This window comes from Saimiri boliviensis, chromosome 14 (assembly GCF_048565385.1).
Source record: "Saimiri boliviensis isolate mSaiBol1 chromosome 14, mSaiBol1.pri, whole genome shotgun sequence".
NCBI lineage: Eukaryota > Metazoa > Chordata > Mammalia > Primates > Cebidae > Saimiri > Saimiri boliviensis.
The window spans coordinates 8740848-8765813 of NC_133462.1; the positions used below are offsets into that span (position 1 = coordinate 8740848).

The 24966-nt window shown below is 44.3% G+C and overlaps 1 protein-coding gene across 1 annotated transcript in view; it reads left to right on the forward strand.

The window, feature by feature from the left end:
- SLC6A16 (solute carrier family 6 member 16) overlaps positions 1–24966 on the forward strand; it is a 31527-nt gene that overhangs the window by 2532 nt on the left and 4029 nt on the right. The window contains exons 2-7 of the mRNA XM_003940468.3: positions 9230–9725; positions 10484–10641; positions 10828–10954; positions 11169–11344; positions 11593–11703; positions 11883–12124. Coding sequence (XP_003940517.1) covers positions 9230–9725; positions 10484–10641; positions 10828–10954; positions 11169–11344; positions 11593–11703; positions 11883–12124 — 1310 coding nt within the window. The remainder of the gene's footprint in view (positions 1–9229; positions 9726–10483; positions 10642–10827; positions 10955–11168; positions 11345–11592; positions 11704–11882; positions 12125–24966) is intronic.

Below are 24966 nucleotides of genomic sequence, written 5' to 3' on the forward strand. Positions count from 1 at the left end.
CTGTACTGTCTAAACTATTTAATGCAAGGGGAAGGAAGTGCTAATAGCTGGTTTCATTGATTGCTCTTGATTTCAAAAAGAAAGCTTTCTTCATTTCACTATTAAGTATGTGATTATGTTTAAGCATATGTTCACTATTATGTTCTTTTTTTGATAGACACCATTTATCAGATTAGGAAAATTATTCCTAGCTTGCTAAAAGTTTTCTTCTTTAAATCATTGTATGTTGTACTTTATGAAATTTTTTTCTGTATCTCTTGAGATGATGATATTTTTCTTTATTATAATGTCCATATGACTAAATTATATTGATTTTCTTTGGTGGTATGCATTGAATCATTTCTACTAAGAGTTTTTTGCTTTGTAGTTACCATGAAGATTACATAAAACATCTGCTAATAACAGGTTATTTAAAACTGATTACTACTTAACTTTGTTTTTCTTTTTTTTTTTTTTCTTTTGAGATGGAGTTTCACTCTTGTCACCCAGGCTGGAGTGCAATGGCATGATCTCAGCTCACCGCAACCTCTTCCTCCTGGGTTCAAGCAATTCTCCTGCCTCAACCTCCCGAGTAGCTGGGACTACAGGCGTGTGCCACCATGCCCAGCTAATTTTTTTGTATTTTTAGTAGAGACGGGGTTTCACCATGTTGACCAGGATGGTCTCGATCTCTTGACCTCATGATCCACCCACCTCGGCCTCCCAAAGTGCTGGGATCACTTGCACAAACCCTATACTTTTACTCCCTAGACACACAATTTATTTTTGATGACATATTTAGTATATTTTATAGTTTGTCTCTTAAGAAATTATTGTAGTTATAATTGTTTTTAATAGTTTTGTCTTTTAAACTTTATACTGGAAATATAATTGGTTTTCATACCACCATTACTCTGAACAACATTAATGAGTGTTCTGAGTTTGACTGTATATTTATGTTTACCAGTAAGCTGTATATTTTCATGTTGCCAACTTAGCAACCTTTTTCTTCAGCTTGAAACACCCCTATGGCATTTCTTGTAAGGCAGGTACAAGAAATAGTGATAATACATTCCCTCAACTTTTGTTTGTCTCAGAGAGTTTCTGTCTCCCTCTTTTTTTTTTTTAATATATGGAGTCTTGCTCTGTTGCCTGGGCTGGAGTGCAGTGGCATGATCGTGGCTCACTGCAACCTCTGCCTTGCAGGTTCAAGTGATTCTTCTGCCTCAGTCTTCCAAGTAGCTGGGATTTCAAGCACCTACCACCATACCCGGCTAATTTTTGTATTTTTTTTTTTGAGATGGAGTTTTGCTTTTGTTACCCAGGCTGGAGTGCAATGGCTCGATCTCGGCTCACCGCAACCTCCGCCTCCTGGGTTCAGGTAATTCTCCTGCCTCAGCCTCCTGAGTAGCTGGGATTACAGGCATGCACCACCATGCCCAGCTAATTTTTTGTATTTTTAGATGGGGTTTCACCCTGTTGACCAGGATGGTCTTGATCTCTTGACCTCATGATCTGCCTGCCTCAGCCTCCCAAAGTGCTGGGATTATAGGCGTGAGCCACAGCACCCGGCCTATCCCTCCTTTTTCTTAAACCTCCTATCTGGGATTACTTTTCTGAACACTGAAAAGCTTATTTCAGAATTTCCTTTAATGAAAATCTGTTGGCACCTGTCTTTAAAAAATTTCATCTTGGCTGTGCATTGTGGCTCAGCCTGTAATCTGAGCCCTTTAAAGGCTGAGGGAAGTGGATTGCTTGAGCCCAGGAGTTTGAGACCAGCCAGGGCAACATGGCAAAATCCCATCTCTAAAAAAGAAAAAAGAAAACAAAACGATGAAAAAGCCTAGCTGGGCCTGGTGGTTTGTGTCTGTGGTCTCAGATACTCAGGATGTTGAGGTGGGAGATTCAGTTGAGTCTGGGAGGTTGAGGCTGCAGTGAGCTGTGATGGCACCACTATAGTCCAGCCTGGGTGACAAAATGAGACCCTGTCTCAAAAATTCTTTTCATCTGTTGTAATCTATATGTATTTTACCCTCATTTAAAAAGATAATTATTTTGAGGGTTTGAAATTCTAGATTGGAAGTGCTTTTTTTTTTTTTTTTTCAACATGTTGATCATATACTACCACTGTCTTGTGGCTTCCATTTTTGATTTTAAGAAGTCGTCTGTCTGTCTCTTCTTTTGCAGATATTCTGTATTTTTCTTGTAGTTGTTTTAAGGTCTTTTATAAAAATTTGTCTGTATGTAGAGTTTCTTTTGTCTTCCATAGACCTTTTTTTCCTGACTATTACAAAAGTTTAACAAAAAGTTTAAAATGAAAATGTATTATGATTCACTTTTTTTTGGTCCTCATGGTATGACTCAAGTTTTTTGTTTTTTGGTTTTTTTGAGATGGAGTTTCATTCCTGTTGCCCAGGCTGGAGTGCAGTGGCATGGTCTCTGTTCACTGCAACTTCTGTCTCCTGGATTCAAGCAATTCTCCTGTCTCAGCCTCCTGTGTAGCTGGGATTACAGGTACCCACCACCACACATGGCTAATTTTTGTATTTTTAGTAGAGATGGTGTTTCACCATGTTGGCCAGGCTGGTCTCTAACTCCTGACCTCAGGTAATCCACTCACCTTGGCCTCCCAAAGGTTTGGGATAATAGGAATGAGCCACTGTGCCTGGCCTCAAGAGGATGTAGATTTCTCTACTGATCAGCCATTATTTGTACTTATTCCAAGGCATCTAATATGATGATACAATTTCCTAATATTACCTCCATTCCAATGTTGTTCTCCTGCCCACTAGTTGGATTTTTGTACCTAATTCTTTCTTCAGCCTTTTCTCCCCTGCATGGTTTCTAGCTTCTCTCTTAATGTTATGGAAGCATAGTTTGTCTCAGGGAGACACTCATCAACTCATTGCATTTCTCTTTTGAGTGGCCTACATGTTGTTGCATATTCTGGCAGACAGCTTCTGGAAGCCATTGGTTCACTGGAGCAGAAGGTCTTTGGCAAGTGATTGGTTTTATTTCCCACAGGTTGCCGGGGAATTATTCACTTATGTCCTGAAACAATGGACCACTTCACCAGGAAAAAAAGATGTGAACTGACTCTTCAGTGATTACAGTTTGGTCCTATTTCTTGTTTATGTAGCAGAAATTTCTCTGTTTTTGACATAAGGATGGAACCTATTTTTCAGAAATGATGCAGATATCCCCATATCTGTCATATTTTAAAATCATTTGTTTTTCTGTTGAGGGGAGATTGTGGGTAAGTTTGGAGGTCAGTGTTGATGTGGCTGTCTTTCTTGGAAGAAATTTCCTTTTGTTTTGATGGTGAATTGAGGAGTGACAGGAGCTTGGAAGTTTAAAAAAATTTAAAAAATTTTGACATAATTTCAGACTTCCAACACTTCCATCTTTTGTTGTCTTCACGATTTTGACATTTTTACTGAGCACAGGCCAGATATTTTACAGAATGTACTTCAATTTAGATTTGTTTTCGGATGTTCCCTCATGATTGGAGTTTTGTTATACATTTTTTAAAAATGATTTTATTTTATTTTATTTTTTTATATATTTTTCTTTTTTTTAGAGACAGGGTTTCACCATATTGGTCAGACTGGTCTCTAACTCCTGACCTCAGGTGATCCACCTGCCTCAGCCTCCCAAAGTGCTGGGATTACAGGCGTGAACCACCGCGCCCGGCCTAGTTACACATTTTTGGCAGCAATACCACAGAAATGATGTTGTGTTAGTTTTATTTATTTATTTATTATTTTTTAAGATGGGGTTTCACCATGTTGGTCAGGGTGGTCTTGAACTCCCAACCTCAGGTGATCTGCCCGCCTTGGCCTCCAAAGTGCTGGGATTACAGGCGTGAGCCACCATACCTGGCCTGATGTTGTATTCTTAATGCCTTGTATCAGGAGTTATATGATATCAGTTGAGTTTTATTACTTGGTTAAGGTAGTGTGTAACACACTAAAGATATTATTTTTCTGGCTTTTTGGGGGAATACCTTATGGGGAGATATAGTCATACTATGCAATTATCCTGTTCCCATCAAATTTTCATCGTATTGTGTTAGCAACCATTGGTGATTCTTTCGTGACAGTTATACTCTGCTAGTTTCCAAACAATGATTTTTTAAAAGGACATCTTTACTGAGGTGTGATTGACATGTAAAAAACTGTACATATTTAATGTGTACAACTTGATTAGCAATGACATTTTAATTCATCATTCCTTGTACATTTATTAGTTTGTATTCTAATAAATAGAATACAATTATATTTGAATTCATGTGATAAGCAATGACATTCTTATTCATCATTCCTTGTACATTTATTAGTTTGTATTCTACTATAAGGAAGAGGTTTTTTTTTTCTGAGTTGTATCTCAGCGGATTCATAGATTCTTGTTTAGTCTGTTGGTTCTCATCTGTTGCTATTATTATTTATTTTGATGTTCTGATGTGTTCAGATTTGGCTCATGAGAACTCCTTCAAGATTTCATTTTTTTGAGACAGTTTTCACTCTTGTTGCCCAGGTTGGAGTATGATGGAGTGATCTTGGCTCACTGCAACCTCTGCCTCCCGGATTCAAGCGATTCTCCTGCCTCAGCCTCCCGAGGAGCTGGGATTACAGGCATGTACCACCATGCCTGGCGAATTTTGTATTTTCAGTAGAGATGGAATTTCTCCATGTTGGTCGGGCTGGTCTTGAACTCCTGACTTCAAGTGATCGGCCTGGCTTGGCCTCCCAAAGTGCTGAGATTACAGGTGTGAGCCACTGCGCCCAGCCCTTCAATTGGATTTCTGTGTCTATTATGATCTTTTTATTTTTACTTATCAATACATATATAAATATACACACACATATATTTGAGACAGAGTCTTGCTGTGTCTCCCAGGCTGGAATGCAGTGGCATGATCTCAGCTCACTGCAACCTCTGCCTCCTTGGTTCAAGCAATTCTCCTGCCTCAGCCTCCTGAGGAGCTGGGATTACAGGTGTACATCACCATGCCAGCTAATTTTTATATATTTAGTAGAGACAGGGTTTCACCATGTTGGCCAGGCTGGTCTCCAACTCCTGACCTCATGATCTGCTTGCCTCTGCTTCCCAAGTGCTGGGATTACAAGCGTGAGCCGCCGTGCCCAGGTATCTATCTATCTTCCTTCCTTCCTTCCTTCCTTCCTTCCTTCCTTCCCTCCCCCCTCCCTCCTTCCCTCCTTCCCTCCCCCCTCCCTCCTTCCCTCCTTCCCTCCTTCCTTCCTTTCTCTCTCTCTCTTTTTCTTTCTTTTCTTTTTTTTATGAGATAGAGTCTTGTTCTGTCACCCAGGCTGGAGTACAGTGGCACTACCTTGGCTCACTACAATCTCTGCCTCCTGGGTTCAAACAGTTATCTGCCTCAGCCTCCCGAGTAGTTGGGATTACAGGCGCCCAACACTATACCCGGCTAATTTTTGTATTTTTAGTAGAGACAGGGTTTCACCATCTTGGCCAGGCTGATCTTGAACTCCTGACCTCATGATCCACCCGCCTCAGCCTCCCAAACTGCTGGGATTATAGGCGTGAGCCACTGCGCCTGTCCTATTTTTCTTGATAATTATTATTTTTTGAGACAGACTTTCACTGTGTCATCAAGGCTGGAGTATAGTGGCACGATCTTGGCTCACTGCAGCCTGTGTCTCCCAGTTCAAGTGATTCTCCTGGGTCAGTCTTCCTAGTAGCTGGGATTACAGGTGCCTGCCATCATGCCTGGCTATTTTATTTTATTAGTAGTTTTAGTAGAGATGGGGTTTCACCATGTTGACCAGGCTGGTCTCAAACTCCTGACCTCAAGCGATCCACCTGCCTTGGCCTCCCAAAGTTCTGAGATTACAGGCATGAGCCACTGTGCCTGGCCATATTTTTCTTGATTATTAAAGTAATACAAGCAAGCAGGGAATGGTAGCTTGTGCTTATAATGCCAGCTACTCTGGAGGCTGAGGCAGGAGAATCACTTGAGCATAGGAGTTCGAGGCCAGCTAAGCAACATAGTGAGACTCCCATCTCGAAAAAGGTTTTCTTTTTTTAGGCAATATCTTGCACTGTTGCCTGGGCCAGAGTGCAATGGTGCAATCTCAGCTCACTGCAGCATCTGCCTCCCAGGTTCAAGCGATTCTCCCACCTCAGTTTCCTGAGTAGCTGAGATTACAGGCATGTGCCACCATGCCCAGATAATTGTTTGTATTTTTTAGTAGAGATGGGGTTTCAATATGTTAGCCAGGCTGATCTCAAACTCCTGACCTCGTAATCTGCCTGCCTCGGTTTCCCAAAGTTCTGGGATTACAGGCATGAGCCACCTTGCCTGGCCAAAACTTGAGAATTAGCTGAGTATGGTGCCACATGCCGATAGTCCCAGGTATGTGGGAGGATAAGGTGAGAGGATCCATCCTTTGAACCCAGGAGTTCAAGGCTGCACTGAACTATATGGATCATGCCACTGCGTTCCAGCCTGGGTGACAGTGAGACCCTGTGTCTGAAGAAAAAGTAATACAATATTTAAAAATTTTTAATGTAAAAGCAGGGAGAAGGATATAAACGTATTTGCAGTCATCGTCATCTTTTTTTTTTTTTTTTTCTGAGACAAGTTTGCCCAGGCTGGAATGCAATGGTGTGATCTTGGCTCATTGCAACCTCTGCCTCCTGTGTTCAAGCGATCCTCCCTCCTCAGCTCCTGAGTAGCTGGGATTACAGGTGTGAGCCACTGCGCCTGGCCTGATCATCTTCTATATATTGATGTATTTCCTTTCAGCCTTTCATTGCATTTTTAAATTTCTAGAACTAAAGGTAGAAATTTGTATCTTAGTTTTATGTTTTTAACCTGTCATTGAATTTTAAGCATTTTCTTGAATAACACAGAGCTCTCTGGAAGCTGTGTCTCACAAGCAATTATCCAGGGGACCCAAATATACCAGTGCTACCTTGGCACCCACCTACTCCCTCTGCTTTTGGAAGGCATGTTCTTTCCCCCTCTGAAAGTAGACTCCAGTTTTCTCTCTCTCTTCCTCTCCTTCACTGAACTTTTTTATTTTTTCAGCATAATCCTTGCCTATTCTCTTCTATTTGAAGAGCCAACAGACGTTCAGAATGGCGGGAATTTGGAGAGCAGGGAGAAGAATAGTCCCAGATATGAGGTAGAACACCATTATTTTGCTGGAGATAGAGCAGTAGGCAGAGCTGGACAATGAATAAATTAACAATAAATAGATAATAAAATCAGGAGGCCAGACATACCATGAAGGAAAGTAAAGAGAGTAGTGGGTAGGCAGGCGCTATTTTAGATAGGGGGACAGGGCTGGCTGTGTACAGTGGCTCATGCCTGTGATCCCAACACTTTGGGAGGCTGAGGCGGATGGATCATGAGGTCAGGAGTTCAAGACCAGCCTGGCCAGCATGGTGAAAGCCCGTCTTAGCTGGGTATGGTGGCACATTCCTGTAATCCCAGCTACTCAGGAGGCTGAGGCAGGAGAATTGCTTGAACCAGGACCTGGGAGGCGGAGGTTGCATTGAGCTGAAATTGTGCCACTGCACTCTAGCTTGGGCTACAGAGCAAGACTCTGTCTAAAAAAAAAAAAATGCCGAGCGCGGTGGCTCAAGCCTGTAATCCCAGCACTTTGGGAGGCCGAGGCGGGTGGATCACGAGGTCAACAGATCAAGACCATCCTGGTCAACAGGGTGAAACCCCGTCTACTAAAAATACTAAAAATCAGCTGGGCATGGTGGCACGTGCCTGTAGTCCCAGCTACTCAGGAGGCTGAGGCAGGAGAATTGCTTGAACCCAGGAGGCGGAGGTTGCGGTGAGCCGAGATCGTGCCATTGCACTCCAGCCTGGGTAACAAGAGCGAAACTCTGTTTCAGAAAACAAAAAAGAGGACAGGGAAGGCATCTCTGGTGAGGCTGTATTTGAGCAGAGATCGGAGTGTCTTTTTTTTTTTTTCCCCATTGGAGGTTTGCTCTTGTTGGTGCAATCTCAGCTCACTGCAACCTCTACCTCCCAGGTTCAGCTGATTCTCCTGCCTCAGCTTCCTGAGTAGCTGGGATTACAGGCATGTGCCACCACGTCTGACTAATTTTGTATTTTTAGTAGAGATGGGATTTCTCCATGTTAGTCAGGCTAACTCCCAGCCTCAGGTGATTTGCCACCTTGGCCTCCCAAAATGTTGGGATTACAGGCGTGAGCCACTATGCCCAGCTATCTGAATGTTGTACAGATTAGAAAGCTCAGGAAGGTACAGTAACTTTTCTAAGGTTACAAGGCAGATTTAGTATTAAATTAGATTTTTATTTAATTTGGAAGCCCTCTGCAAATAGTACCTCAGTGTTCTTAGAAGTCTTTTGATTTTAGGCTGGGTGCAGTGGCTCATATATGTCATCCCAGCACTCTGAGAGACTGATGTTGGTGGATCACTTGAGGTTAGGAGTTTGAGACCATCCTGGCCAACATGGTGAAACCCCGTCTCTACTAAAAATACAAAAATTAGCTGGGCATGGTGGTGTGTGCCCGTAAGTCCAGCTACTCTGGAGGCTGAGGCAGGAGAATTGCTTGAACCCTGAGGCAGAAGTTGCAGTGAGCCGGGATCGCGCCACTGCACTGGGGCCTGGGCGACAGAGTGAGACTCCATATCAAAACAATAAAAGAAAAAAATCCTTTGTTTTCAGGGATTCCTGATTCTTGGTTTGTTTTCAGGGATTCCTGACTCTTGGTTGGTCTGTCTCTCTCCCTATCCCTTGCGTGAAAACATTTCTTTTCTTTTTTTTTTTGAGACGGAGTCTTGTTCTGCTTCCCAGGCTGGAAGGCGGTGGCCTGATCTCAGCTCACTGCAACCTCCGCCTCCTGGATTCAAGCAGTTCTCCTACCTCAGCCTCCTGAGTAGCTGGGATTGAGGGTTTACACCACCACACCCAGCTAATTTTTGTATTTTTAGTAGAGACGGGGTTTTGCCATTTTAGCCAGGCTGGTCTCCAACTCCTGACCTCAGGTGATCTGCCCACCTCAGCCTCCCAAAGTGCTGGGATTACAGGTGTGAGCCACTGCTCAAAATCATTTCTAAGAAGTGAAACTTAACCAAGAGATTTTTTTGTGCTTTGAATGTCAGTGGTTGGGATAGAAATGAAGTTTGCTTTAAGGAGAGGTTGAGAATTATTTTGGAACTCGGTAATTACTTGACTCTAAATCTAAAATCTACAGTTTTTGGTGTCCTTAAGGTCTTTTCAGGAAGATGAACCCTCCTTTGCAGAAGTTGGAGCTGCCCCAGAGAGTCTGTTTGTGAAGACAGAGGCCCAGCCTTCAACATCCTCGCTGGCAAACACCTCATCGACTGCCACAGTGATTTCTGACAGTGGCTTAGGAAGTCAAATATGGGAAGACAAGGGTCCGGTGACATGGGATGCACCATCTTGGACCTCAGAGGCCCAATTTTCATGGACCCGGATTGCAAAGGCTCAGGCCTGGAAAATCCATGCTATGGAGGGTCACGCCAGGACCAGTCAGCCCAAGCCAATTTCTGTACCAGAGGTGGCACCTTCCTCAGTCCTAAAGCAGAAACCCACAGATGAGAAGGTGCAGATGACAGAGAAGGAAGAGAGTGAGGTCCTCTATGCCCGTCCATTCTGGTCTAGCAAAGCTGAGTACATTCTCGCCCAGGTGGGCTTCTCTGTGAGGCCAGATTGTCTCTGGCACTTTACCTACCTGTGGCTTAACAGTGGAGGCTGTAAGTCTGGGGATCAGGAAACCTGGGTCCACAAGGGGCTAGCAGACAGAGTCCTAGCCAGGCTTTAAACGCAAATGTCTCTGAGATATGTAGAGGCTGAAGACCTGGTACTCAGAGCAGCATAGGCGCCAGGTCCCTGGACACCTAGAATTACAAGAGGGGTAGAGGTTCGGGGTATCTGAACATGGGGATGGCTGAGCTGGAGGCCTTGGTCCAAGATGGGCTGGAAACTAGGTACCTGGGTCTTCCAGGAATTGGGGGCCAGGGAATTGGACATTGGGGATTGTGAGAGATGTAGAAATGGGTGAGCCTGGCCAGGCGTGGTGGCTCATGCCTGTAATCCCAGCACTTTGGGAAGCTGAAGTGGGCAGATCATGAGGTCAGGAGATGGAGACCATCCTGGCTAACGTGGCGAAACCTTGTCTTTACTAAAAATACAAAAAAATAAGTTGGGCATGGTGGCATGCACCTGTAGTCCCAGGTACTTGGGAGGCTGGGGCAGGAGAATCACATGAACCAGGGAGGCAGAGGTTGCAGTGGGCTGAGATCGCGCTGCACTCTAGCCTGCATGACAGAGCAAGACTCTGTCTCAAAAGAAAAAAAACGAAAAAAAAAAAAAAAAAAAAAAAAGAAATGGGTGAGCCCTGTCACCCTGGGGGAGGTCATTGGTATGGAGAATGTTTTCCTGGGCTCCTGAAGCAGTCCAAGCACTGAAAGGCCAAATGGTTCTCAGAGTCCCTCCTGAATCCTCTTCACAGGCAGTTTCGTAGCTGTCTACATCTTCATGCTGTTCCTAGTCGGGGTTCCTCTTCTCTTCCTGGAGATGGCAGCTGGTCAGAGCATGCATCAGGGTAGCATGGGTGTATGGAAGATCATTGCTCCCTGGATTGGTGGTGTGGGGTATTCCAGCTTCATGGTGAGGAGCCCTTGGCTGCCCAGGCCTGACTTTTACACCCCACCCCCATGCCAACCCTCTTCCTGAAATGTGTCCCATGAGTACTTCCATGAGTCAAATCCCTTTGGTTCCCCAATCCTCTCTCAAGTTCCCTCCCCTTTCCGGTCCCTGCTCTTCCTCCCCAGCCACTTCCTCCTTGGCCCCCAGGTGTGCTTCATCGTTGGCTTGTACTTGAATGTGATGAATTCCTGGATGGTCTTCTACCTGAGCCAGTCCTTCCAGTATCCTGTTCCATGGGAGAAATGTCACTTAATGGCGAACTCTAGTGGCTTTGGTGAGGAAGAGGTGAAAGAAGAGGAGATGGGAAAGATGGAGAAGTAGAAGGGAATTGGGAAGAGGAGAAAGGAGTGGGGAGGGACAAGGAAGAGGAAGACAGAAGAAGGAAAAAGAAATGGGAGGGGGAAAGAGGAAAGGGAGGTGGGGGAGGGGATAAAAAAGAGGAGGGGTTACCTTGTCTAGCAGGCATGTCCAAAGCCAGGTCCCCCCAGATCCTGCATGTGAACGGACAACACCCTCCATGTACTTCTGGTACCAGGAGACCTTGAAGGCCTCAGACAGAATTGAGGATGGTGGGTCACCAGTCAGCAATCTGGTCCTGCCCTTCTTTATTTGCTGGTGTCTTGTTGGTGCTTTCATGATCAATGGGCTTAAGTCCACCAGGAAGGTGAGCCACCAGTGTTGGACTCCTTGAAATTCTCAGATGCTTTAGTCCTTACCTCACTTTGTTACTTGTTCACTTCCTAATTTCTTACTCCTCTGGCCTTTTACTCCCACTGGCCCCTGATCCCTGACCCTTGCCGAACGCTTTCTTCTAACTCCTACTCATTTCTGACTCAGAACTTTTGATCCCTCCTGACTCTTAGTTGACCCCTACTGGTACACGGTTGCTGATATGTCTCACTTTCTATTCAGGTCATATATGTCTTGGTATTGCTCCCCTGTTTCATCATCATTGGGCTCTTCATCCGGAGTCTACTGCTGGAAGGGGCAAAATTTGGCCTTCAACAGTTGGTGGTTGCCAAGGTGAAGTCAGTCTTCTGCACTCCCCCATCAGGCCTTGTAGCACCACAGCTACCTCTTCTTAGAACTTGCTTTCCCCATTCTTTCTTTCTGTATCTCCCTCTCTCCTCCCCGAAACGTTTCTGTTGTTGTTGTCCTCTGCTGCTGCTTTTACAACCCCCTTATACTTTTATCTCTTTTAGATAGCGGACATGTACAACGTGGGTGTGTGGTCTGTTGCAGGGAGTCACGTTTTGTTTAACACAGGCATAGGCCTCGGCTCCGTTGCCGCCTTAGCCTCCTACATGCCCCAGTCCAACAACTGTCTCACTGATGCCTTTCTCGTGTCCTTGATAAACCTGCTCACTTTGGTGATTAGCACATCTTTCAACTTCTGTGTCCTGGGCTTCTGGGCGACAGTCATCACACATCGCTGCTGTGAGAGGTAAGTTCAGCCCCTTAGTTGAGCATCCCCCCACCTTGTGCTAACTGGCAGCAGAAGTGATGGGTGAGGACAGGAGACAGAGCCATTAATTCTGTCTGGACTAGTCAGATGGGGCCTTCCAGAGGAGGTAACCCTGAGTTGAATTGCTCCCAGTAATCTTTATTTTTTTTATTCTTTTTTAAATTTTTGAGAATGGGGTCTCTCGCTGTATTGGTCAGGCAGGTCTTGAACTCCTGGGCTCAAGCTATCCTCTTGCCTCTTCCTCCCTTAGAGCTGGGATTACAGGCACGAGCCACCACACCCAGCCTCTCCTAGGAATTTTAACCCTCACAAATAACCACCATTTTCTTCTAGAAGATGCCTGAGCATATACTGTGTACATGTCCAAGAGTTCTTGACAGTATATAGTTAGGAATGGAATTGCTGAGTAGGATATGCTTGCCTTCAGTTTTATCATATATTGTCTGCTTTTCAAAGTGGTACGGTGTATTACCCTCCCATTGGGGATGTGTGAGACTTTCATTTGTTTTACTTTTTGCACAACACTTGATTAAACTTGATTGGACTTTTAAATTTTTCCCAGTCTGGTGGCAGTGTAATGGTATTTTTTGTGTGTTTTTCAAAAAAAAACCCTTTTATTATGAGCTATTAAATACATATAGAAGAATGCATAAAACAAGGCCAGGCATGGTGGCTGGTGTCTTCTTGGTGCTTTCATGAACAATGGGCTTAAGTCCATTGATCATGAGATGGACTTAAACCATTTCATGGGAGGATTGCTTGAATCGAGGAGTTTGAAACCAGCTGGGTGAGACCTCACCTCGAGCAAAAAAAGAAAAAACGTATAAAACAAGGTATAATATAAAGAACTATGAAGTAAACATCACCGGTATTAAGAACTAGAATAACCCTAGGAGTTCTCCATGTGTCTTTTTCTAATCATAATCTCTTTACTGCCTCCCAGAGGTAACCATCATAAAAGTCAGGATAGTGGTTACTATATTGCTTAGATATGCATACATAGATGTTAGAATATCAGGAAAAAAAGAATTAATCATCATAAAAGTCAGAGTAGCGATTAGTTCTTTGTTTTTCTTTATATTCTATCATCTATGTATGCAGAGCTAAGCAATACAGTTTAATTTGTCCAATTATATAAAGAAATACAGTTTTTCTGTTTGTTAGTTTTTTTTTTTTTTTTTTGGATGGAGTCTCGCTGTCACCCAGGCTGGAGTGCAGTAGCATGATCTTGGCTCTCTGCAACCTCTGCCTCCTAGGTTCAAGCAATTTTCCTGCCTCAGCCTCCCGTAAAGCAACATAGTTTAGTTATTTGTTTCCTCACATGTACATTGTCTTTGCTTACTTTTGTGCTTTATTTCTGTCATTCAACATGTTTGTAATATTTATCCATAGTGTGTATAACTTTAATCTGTGCTTTTAAAATGCTGTATAATGTTTCAGTAGATGTCTATACCACAGTTAAAAAAAATCCATTCTACTATTGATGACATTTGGAGTCTTTCCAGTTTTATGCCATTAAAACAGTGTTGCTGTAAACATTCTTACGCATGTTCCTGTGTACTACATATGTGCACATTTTTCTGGGATAGATGAGTTAGATTGTCGAGGCATAGTTATCTATTCTTAGGTAACAAATCGCCCTGGAAGTAAATGGATTAAAACAACAATGATTTATCTTATGATTCTGTGGGTTGGCTGGAAAGTTCTGCAGTGCTTGCGTGGGTTCACTAACATGGCTGCATTCAGCTGGAGGGTTGGCTGGGGGCTGAGCCCAGCAGGAATGGCACCGCTCTTTTTTTTGAGACAGAGTTTCACTCTTGTCACCCGGGCTGGAGTGCAGTAGTCTGATCTCAGATCACTGCAACCTCCACCTCCCAGGTTCAGGCAATTCTCCTGCCTCAGCTTCCTGAGTAGCTGGGATTACAGGTGTCCGCCAACACACCCAGCTAATTTTTGTGTTTTTAGTAGAGTCAGGGTTTCACCATGTTGGCCAGGTGAACTCCTGACCTCAGGTGATCCACCCACCTCGGCCTCTCAAAGTGCTGGGATTACAGGCGTGAGCCACCGCACCTGGCCGGCACTGCTCCTCTTTAAGTGGTGTTGGCTGGGTTTACTCCTGTTGTAGACATAAAAGTCAGGATAGTGGTTACTATATTGCTTAGATATGCATACATAAGCCAGCAAGGGCTGTTCACTTCCATGAGGCCTCTCCGTGGGGCTCGTTTGGTCTTCCTCACATGGCAGCTCACAGAGCACAAAGGCAGACTCAGCAAACTGTCTTGAAGGGAAGTATAGGACTGCTTCCATTGCCACTACATTTCTTGGTTGACGGAAGTAAAAAAAAGCCACCCCAGGGTGGACATGGTGGCTCATGCCTATAATCCCAGTACTTTGGGAGTCCAAGGTGGGTGGATCCTGGAGTCAGGAGCTCGAGACCAGCCTGACCAACATGGTGAAACCAACTCCATCTCAATTAAGAAAAAAAGAAAGAACAAAAAAAGTCCATCCCAGATTCCAAAGGTAAAAAATATATTTTACCTCTTAATTGAAGGAGCTGCAAAATGTTGTGGCTGTATTTCTTCACTCTGCCATGTTTATCTATAACTTCACAGATGATGCCAGATTACTTTCCATAGTGTTTGCGCCAATCTATAATTGTATGTATATAAAATGTATGTATGGAAGTTCTCACTACCTCACTCTTGCAAATACTTGTCATAGTTTAAAAATTTTGCCAATTTGGTAGGATTGTATGGTTTTAATTTGTATTTCTCTGGTTATTGATAAGGTTATGTATCTTTTGATATATTTATTGGCCATTGGATTGTCTCTTTAGCAAAATGTGTGGTCAAGTTCATTTTTGCCCATTTAAAAAAAATATTGGATGATCTGTCTTTTTCTTTGGGATTCTTTATATGTTCTGGATATGTTGTCATTTTCCAGTTATATATATTAAAGTTCTTTTCTCCCAGCTGGTGGAGGACATTGAACCTCCCAAATTCAAGTGACTCTCCTGCCTCAGCCTCCCAAGTAGTCGGGATTACAGGCATCCACCACCACACCCAGCTAATTGTTTGTATTTTTAGTAGAGATGGGGTTTCACCATGTTGGTCAGGCTGGTCTTGACTCCCGACCTGAGTTGATCCACCCACCTCAGCCTCCTGAAGTGTGAACGACTATGCCCAGCCAACAAAGTTTTTAAAGGAAAAAATGAAGAGGATAACATCATTGTTTTAAAATAGTTTTCCTTCGCTACGGAGATAATAACAAGGGTGACAACAGTCCAAGGTTGGATAGGCATTTGTTGGGCAGATGTTTCTGCAGGAGTATTTGTGTGTGTGTGTAAGGTTGCAATGGCCTTTATGCACTGTTACAGTTTTTGCAGTTTTTTTTTTTTTTTTAAATCAGGCATATAAGCGTGAGAACCCTCTCTTCATGACCTTCCTTGGCTAGGGCTTTCTTTTTTTTTGAGATGAATTCTTGCTTTGTTGCCCAGGCTGGAGTGCAGTGGTGCAATGACAGCTCACTGCAATCTCTGTCTCCCGGGTTGAAGCAACTCTCCTGCCTTAGCCTCATGAGTAGCTGGGATTACAGGTGCCCACTACTACATCCAGCTAATTTTTGTATTTTTAGTAGAGATGGGGTTTTACCATGTTGGTCACGCTGGTCTCGAACTCTTGACCTCAGGTGATCCACCCACTTTGGCCTCCCAATGTGCTGGGATTACAGGCATGAGCCACTGAGCCCAGCCTTGCTAGGGCTTTCTTAACATTAGTGACTCCATTTTATTCTCACGACTTTCACATTTCCCCTTTTGATCAAGATCTTTCTCCAAAATCATCACTGATCAAACATTCATATTTGTGTGTGTGTGTGTGTGTGTGTGTGTGTGTGTGTGTGTGTGTGTGTTTTTGAGACGGAGTTTCGCTCTTGTTACCCAGGCGGGAGTGCAATGGCACGATCTTGGCTCACTGCTACCTCCGCCTCCTGGGTTCAGGCAATTCTTCTGCCTCAGCCTCCTGAGTAGCTGGGATTACAGGTACGCACCACCACGCCCAGCTAATTTTTGTATTTTTAGTAGAGACGGGGTTTCACCATGTTGACCAGGATGGTCTTGATCTCTTGACCTCGTGATCCACCCGCCTCGACCTCCCTAAGTGATGGGATTACAGGCGTGAGCCACCGCGCCCGGCTTTTTTTTGAGACGGAGTTTCGCCCTTGTTACCCAGGCTGGAGTGCAATGGCGCGATCTCGGCTCAACGCAACCTCCACCTCCTGGGTTCAAACAATTCTCCTGCCTCAGCCTCCTGAGTAGCTGGGATTACAGGCACGTGCCACCATGCTCCGCTAATGTTTTGTATTTTTAGTAGAGAAGGGGTTTCACCATGTTGACCAGGATGGTCTCGCTCTCTTGACCTCATGATCCACATGCCTCGGCCCCAAAGTGCTGGGATTACAGGCATGAGCCACTGCGCCCGGCCCCCATATTTGTGTTTTGATATCCCTCAATGTCAGGATGAACCTGTCCCAGTTGCTGGTCTCATGTCACATTGAGGGGAAGGATGGGTGACTTGGAGTCAGTGTCAAAACTCTTTTAGCCACATTTGAGCAACAAGGGACATTTGAAGGGAGTATCTTTTAGGTTAAATCTCTGAGTTCCATTATTAAGTTCAATTTTGTCTTTTCCATCATCTTTTGTTATCTCAAAGTGTTGAGCTGGGCCAGCATTATTTTATTAGGAGTTGTACTTCTGTAAAAATTTAACAAATGACAGATACAAAGTTTTTTTTCGTTGTTGTTTTTTAAGATGGAGTCTTACTCTGTTGCCAGGCTGGGGTGCAGTGGTGCGATCTTGGCTTACTGCAACCTCCGCTTCCCGAGTTCAAGTGATTCTCCTGCCTCAGCCTCCCGAGAAGCTGGGAGTACAGGCATGTGCCACCATGCCTGGCTAATTTTTGTATATTTAGTAGAGACAGGGTTTCACCGTGTTGGTCAGGATGGTCTCGATGTCTTGACCTCATGATTTGCCCACCTTGGCCTCCTAAAGTGCTGGGATTACAGGCCTGAGCCACTGCACCCAGCCAGATACAAAGTTTTAAAAAGGGCAAATACAAAGTAAAATTAATAGGAATATGATAATAGTTTTGTGCCCCAAACCTAGGTTTAAAGACTACCACTTGTATAAATCAAATGACTGAAGGGAATTAGATGAGACCTTTTGTAACTGTGTGGCCTTTCTTATTTTGTGTATATGGGTCTCAACTTTTCCCAGAGGAATTTATCCTGGTATATCATGTAGTATTAGCAAACACAAAGACATTTTCTTATTTAACCAATGGGTACAAAAAAATTTCTTAAGTTAGGTTCTGTTACCAGCAGAAGGTATTGATTGTGAAATTTTAATGATACCATTTTCCCGCTAAGTAAAAAAACAGCATTAAGGGGATAAAAACCTCGTTATAATATGGAGCCTTGTTCTTATGTCTTAGGAAAGCTTTCTACTGCATGGAAACATCACCTTCTCCTCCTGACTTGTAGGTTGAATGTCTCTGGTTATAGTAGTTTGGTGAACTTTTTGTGTGGTCCATACATCAGGAACGAGGCTTGTTTTGAGAATTTGTCTAGTTTCAGCTTACAGGGCTTTAGGAACAGAGCAACTTTTGTTTTGAGTTGGAGAGTAGTAGCCAAATATTGGAGGAAATTAGGAGAATTCAGGATCTAGTCCAGTCTGCAGGCAGATAACAAGAACTTGAAAACAACACACACAGCCACAATCTAATAACAGATGTGTTACAGTTTTTCTTTAGAAACATTAACCTTTTTCTCTCTACATTGATGGTATAGGAACCTCAGATTTTTTTTTTTCTTTGGGATGGAGTCTCACTCTGTCACCCAGGCTGGGGTGCAGTGGCTCGATCTCAGCTCATTGGAATCTCCGCCTCCCAGGTTTAAGCAATTCTCCTACCTCAGCATCCCAAGTAGCTGTGATTACAAGCACATGCTACCACACGTGGCCAATTTTTGTATTTTTAGTAGAGACGGGGCTTCACTGTGTTGGCCAGGCTGGTCTCGAACTACAGACCTCAAGTGATTCAGCCACCTCGACCTCCCAAAGTACTGAGATTACAGATGTGAGCCACTGCACCTGGCCAAAACCTCAGATTTAAAAACTTCTTGAGGCAAGGAAGTCAAAACCAAGGCAGACTTTAAATTTTACCTGCAGTTTTAAGGTTCTTGGGCCTGCCAGGTGGTGAAAATTTTTACTCACTCACTGTAAACCTAGGAACTCTTGAAGCCAGGCATTGATTGATAGATTGATTGTATTTTGTATGTTGTCCAGGCTGGTCTCAAACTCCTGGACTCAAGCAATACTCCTACCTTGGCCTCTCAAAGTGCTGAGATTATAGGCATGAGCCACTGTGCCTGGCAGAATTTTTTTAAGTTTCAGTGACTTTTTTGATGTATTTGGATGTGGTCTTTTGGGGTTTATCCTGTTTAGGATTCGCTGAGATTTTTGAATGTAAAGTGTTATGACTTTGCCAGATAGGGGAAATTTAAAAAAATATATTTGTTTAATATTTTTCTCCGATTAGGGGTGGTGACTCACACCTGTAATCCCAGCACTTTGGGAGGCTGAGGTGAATGGATCACCTGAGGTCAGGAGTTGGAGATCAGCCTGGCTAACATGGTGAAACACCGTCTCTACTAAAAATATTAGCTGAATGTTGTGGCAGGTGCCTGTAATTCCAGCTACTCAGGGGGCTGAGGCAGGAGAATCACTTGAACCTGGGAGGTGGAGGTTGCAGTGAGTGAAGATGGTACCACTGCACTCCAGCCTGGGCAACAAGAGTGAAACTGTGTCTCAGAAAAAACCAAAAAACTTTTTCTCCGTGACATTTTTTCTATTATTATTTTGACTCTGATTACATAGATAATAGGCTTTTTGTTATTGTCCCCCAAGTTTCCGAGTCTCTGTTCATTTTTTCCACTCTTTTAAAAATACTTGCCGGGCGCAGTGGCTCAAGCCTGTAATCCCAGCACTTTGGGAGGCCGAGGCGGGTGGATCACAAGGTCAAGAGATCGAGACCAACCTGGTCAACATGGTGAAACCCCGTCTCTACTAAAAATACTAAAAATTAGCTGGGCATGGTGGCGCGTGCCTGTAATCCCAGCTACTCAGGAGGCCGAGGCAGGAGAATTGCCTGAACCCAGGAAGCGGAGGTTGCAGTGAGCCGAGATCGCGCCATTGCACTCCAGCCTGGGTAATAAGAGCGAAACTCCCATCTCAAAAAAAAAAAAAAAAAAAAAAAAAAAAATACTTGTTCACATTGGATACTTTCTGTTGATTTATCTTCCGGGTCACTGACTCTTTCCTCTTGTCATCTTCATTCTGCTGTTTAGCCCATCAAGTGAATTTCGAATTTCTTACTGTATTGTTCAGTTCGAAAATGAGATTCTTGAGAACTATTACTGTGATTTCTTTGCCAGGCAGTGAGTGGATCTGCAGTTCTTTGGAGTCAGCTAATGGAAGTTTATTGTTTTCCTTTGGTGTTTTCATGTTTCTCCAATTCTTCATGATTTTTGTAGTCTGGAGAAAAGCATTTAAAGAAGCATGACCTTCTTCCAGATTCGATGGACTGGACCGGCAAGGAAAGACCTTCATGTGCATGGGAGTTGAGGGAGAAGAGTGGTGGCCTCTGGCAGTGGGTCCAGTGGCACAGAGTTCCATCCTTTGGGGGGGCTTGTGGTGGGTCCAGGTTGGAGGGACACAGAGCCTTGTTAGCCCAGGCAGCTGGGGGCTGTATTGTTGGCACCTGTGTGATCTTTGGTGGCAACATCTATGGGAGGTCCACAGTGGCTGTGAACTTCCCAGAGTTTTCTGGGACCTCAGCTGTGCCTCTTGCCTAGCAGCTAGGGGCCAGGACTTGCAGCAGTGGAGGCTGAGGTCAGTGGTGTGCACACACTCTGCCGTAGAGGCTGGCTGTACGGGGCAGCATGGCAGCAGAGACTAGTGACAGGCTCATTGATAGTGGCAAGGGGTGGAGTCATAGGCAGGGGCTGGGGTTGACTAAGGGCATGCACGTGGCAGTGGGGGCTGACAGCTTGTGCCTAATTGCAGGGGCCTGCTGCAGCCTGGCCACAGAGGTCAGGCCATCTGCATGTATGTGGGCAGTTGCAGGGCTAACCTGGAGGCGTGTGTCACATGCAGTTGTGGGGCCAGCTGAGGTGCTGGAGTTAGAACCTGGGGATGAGGGAGGTCTGGCTGTGTATGGTAGCTGTGCTGGGTCCTTGGCTCAGAGCACTTGTAGAGGCAGCAGCTGGGGCGATTCTATGGAGGAGGGATGTTGGCTTAGGCACCCAAGAGAATGCGATGGCCACTGGGGTGGGTGTCCGGGTCTGGGTGACCATGGTATTGAACAGCTTAGGCAGTTCGAGGGATAGAGGAAGGAGAAATTAGAGGGCCAGGCCCCTGGAGACTGTGAAGGTGGAAAAAAACTTAAAGGGCTTTGCTGCTGCAGTGCTGGTAGGGGTTTCTTCCGTTGTGAAAGCTGCTTGGTTCCTCTGCAGAAAATGCTGCTGGCATCAGCCATTGGTAACACCAGCGGGTCCTTGGTGGTGAAAACCGTGGGGAGCGGCACAGTGGCCATGAGTGCTGTTGAGGGCCTCACCACGGAAGTCTCCTGGAGTCCTGTGTTGAGCCGACCACTAGGGGTCGCTTTGGCTCCCACCAGCACGGCTGATGCCGACAGCCTGTTCCACTTCTTGGTTCCCCATCATCTCCGTATGTTTCGGCGATGCCAGTTCCCGCGGAAATGTGAGTCGAGTGAAACTGAAACTGCTTGGGCAGTGTCCCAGAACGCTGGGGAAGCTGGTCGTACGCCCTGCTCTCATTTTCCCTGAAAGAAGGATATGCGAGCCAGGGAATTCCCTCTCTATGCTGAGCAGTGCTGGCTCGGGGGATGGGGTGATGTGGGCAGAATGGAACTGTTCTTTCCACCCTTTCTGTGCAGGTTTTTCTAGGGTTCTTTCTCCCACTGTTGCTGAAGCTGACTTCTCAACTCTTCCAGAGTAATTTTTTTTTTAAGACTGAATCTGGCTCTGTTGCCCAGGCTGGAGTGCAGTGGCACCATCTCTGCTCACTGCAGCCTCCCAGGTTCAAGCAATTTTCCTGCCTCTGCCTCCCGAGTAGCTGGGATTACAGGCACGCGCCACCAAGCCCAGCTAGTTTTTGTATTTTTAGTAGAGACAGGGTTTCCCCATGTTGGCCAGGCTGGTCTCGAACTCCTGAGCTCTAGTGATCCTACGCCTCGGCCTCTCAAAAGTGCTGGGATTACAGGCATGAGTCACCGTGCCCAGCCCAGAGTAATTTTTGTTCATATATAGTTGCCAAATTGTTGCATTTTATGGAGAAAGGAAGGTTGGCTCCCTTCCTCCGCCATCATGGTAGGAAATAATTGGCCCTGTCTTCTAACTTTGCAATTTGTTTCTCCTGGTCTCTATTTCTTTTTTTCTCTTTTCTTGCCTTCTTTTGGATTGACTTCATAGTTATCATTCCATTTTTTTCCTCTGCTACTTTGGAAGTTATCTACTCTGTTTTCTGTTCTTGAGTGATTTCCCTAGAATTCACAATATGCTTTCTTAATTTATTGATGTCTAAAGGTAATCATACTTCACTGTTCAAGATAAGGGCTCCAAAACTTTTTATATCCACTTACATGCATTCCTAAGTTACATTTGAATGTTATATCATGTTTTTGTTTTGTTTTGAGACGGGGTCTTGCTTGGTTGCCCAGGCTGGAGAGCAGTGGTGCGATCTTGGCTCACTGCAACTTCTGCCTCCTAGGTTCAAGTGATTCTCCTGTCTCAGTCTCCCAGGTAGCTGGGATTACAAGCGTGTACCTCATATACTTTTATTTCATATTCTTTTACTAAAATGCACAGACATTATTGTTTATTTGTTTGTTTTTTTGAGACGGAGTTTCGCTCTTGTTGCCCAGGCTGGAGTGCAATGGTGCAATTTTGGCTCACTGCAACCTCCGCCTCCTGGATTCAAGCAATTCTCCTGGTCAGGCTAGTCTCGAACCCCTGACCTCAGGCGATTCACCCACCTCAGCCTCCCAAAATGCTGGGATTATAGGTGTGAGCCTCTGTGTCCGGCCCATTATCGTTTTATTATATAGTTAATGTTCAATTAGATGTACTACTTCCTATTTATTGCTTTCTTTGTTGTTTATTCTGTCTTGTATCCTGGCCCTTCCATCAGGGATTTCCTTTTACTTAAATATCCTTGAATTATTCTTTAGTGATGGTCTGCTAGTGGCCAGTTCTTACCTTTCTTTTGAAAATATATTTCACTGTGTTTTGAAATCTGTTGTATCTGGATATAGATTACTAGCTTGACAATGCTTTTTTTTCTTCTACCACATTGAAGATAGTCCACTATCTTTCAGCTTTCTCTTTCTTTCTTTCTTTTTTTTTTTTCCTCCTGACACTGAGTCTCCCTCTGTCACCCAGGCTCTTGGCTCACTGCAACCTCTGCCTCCCTGGTTCAAGCGATTCTTCTGCCACCATGCCTGGCTAATTTTGTGTTTTTAGTAGAGACGGGGTTTCCCCATGTTGCTCAAACTGGTCTCAAATTCCTGACCTCAAGTGATCAGCCTGCCTCATCCTCCCAAATGCTGAGGTAACAGGCAGTTTCAGAGGGTGACATGGGTAAATTGTGTGTTGCTGAAGTTCAGGCTACAAATGATCCCATCACCCAGGTAGTGAGCATAGTACCCGATAGATAGTTTTTCAATCCTCTTCCTCTCCCTTCTTCCTCCTTCTGGTAGTCCTCAGTGCCTGTTGCTGCCATCTTTATGTCCATGTGCACTCAGTGTTTAGCTCCCACTTACAAGTGACAATATGTGGCATTTGGTTTTCTGTTCCTGTTTTAATTTACTTAGGATAGTAGCCTCCAGCAGCATCCATGTTGCTGCAAAAGACCTGATTTTGTTCTTTTTCATGGCAGCATAGTATTCCATGGTGTGTTTGTATCACATTTTCTTTATCCAGTCTACTATTGATGGACATCTAGGTTGACTTCATGTCTTTGCTATTGTGAATAGTGCTGTGATGAACATATGAGTGCATGTGTCTTTTTGGTAGAATGATCTATTTTACTTTGGGTATGTATACCCAGTAATGGTACTGCTGGGTTTAATGGTAGTTCTGTTTTTAGTTCTTTGAGAAATCTCCAAACTGCTTTCCACAGTGGTGAAACTAATTTACATTCCCACCAAGAGTGTATAAGCGTTCCCTTTTCTATGCAACCTCACCAACATCTGTTATTTTTTCTTTTTAATAATAGCCATTCTGATTGATGTGGTGCGAAACCCACCAATCAGAATAACTATTATTCTCTCTCTCTCTCTCTCTCTTTTTTTGACAGAGTCTCACTCTGTTGCCCAGGCTGGAGTGCAATGGCACAATCTCGGCTCACTGCATCCTCCACCTCCCAGGTTCAAACAATTCTCCTGCCTCCGCCTCCCAAGTAGCTGAGACTATAGATGCGTGCCACCACACTCAGCTATTTTTTGTATTTTTAGTAGAGATGACATTTTACCATGTTAGCCAGGATGGTCTCGATCTCCTGACCTTATGATATGCCCGCCTCAGCCTCCCAAAGTTCTGGGATTATAGGCATGAGCCACTGTGCCCTGCCTACTTTTTTTTCTATTTAGATATCCAGTTATTCTAGCACTATTTGTTAATAAGACTATTCTCTTTTTATTAAACTGCCTTGGTATGTTTGTTGAAAATTAGTTGACCACAAGGTGTTTCTGGGCTTTTTTCAGGATCATTAGTTAACATGTCTATTTTTTTCTTTCTTTCTTTTTTTTTTTTTTTGAGACAGATTCTTGCTCTTGTTGCGCAGGCTGGAGTGCAATGGCGCGATCTCGGCTCACCACAACCTCCGCCTCCTGGGTTCAAGTGATTCCCCTGTCTCAGCCTCCTAAGTAGCTGGGGTTACAGGGTTGCACCACCACGCCTGGCTAATTTTTGTGTTTTTAGTAGAGATGGGGTTTCACCATGTTGGCCAGGCTGGTCTCAAACTACTGACCTCAGGTGATCAGCCCGCCTCGGCCTCCGAAAGTGCTGGGATTACAGGTGTGAGCCACCGCACCTGGCCGGCTCTGGTGTTTTATATCTGGCCTCCATGGACTCCTTTTATATCTGAAAAGTCATAAAATTGGAAACTGCAGGTCCAGTTTATTGTATTTGGCATACATCTTTGGGACAAAGTGTCTTTGGAAGGCCCCTTTGTCCACTGCTTTGCCTGTACTTCGATTTTTGCCTGATAATTCTTTATTATCTTGTCAACGTTTTTATTTCATTAGAAGATTTAAAAATATCTTCCACCCTTTTAAATTATTTCCAGTGAGAAAATTGGTTCAAATCTCTAGCTTAGTACTGGGATAGCATATAGTATTTCATTTTCTAAAATGTGATCAAACTCTGCTTGCTTGCCTTTTGCTTTTATCAGTGAATCTTGGCAAGCCATCCATGGCAGTTCTAAAGTGCAATGAGCAGAATTTTTAAGGATTTGTAAGAGTTTGCCAAGTGAAGAATGGTGGTAGGGGTGGAGTTGGTCTTGTGTGTGAGAGGAGAGGGTGTTATGGGCCCTGAAGCTGTAAGTAGTTAAATCTGGCCAGAACATGGAATGTACAGAGGGCCATAGGGGACTGTGAGGCCAAAATGGTCAGCAGGGCTCACAGCAAAACGTCCAAGCATCAGTTGCTCTCTCACAGCACAACTCCGTGGGAACAATATGTGAGTCA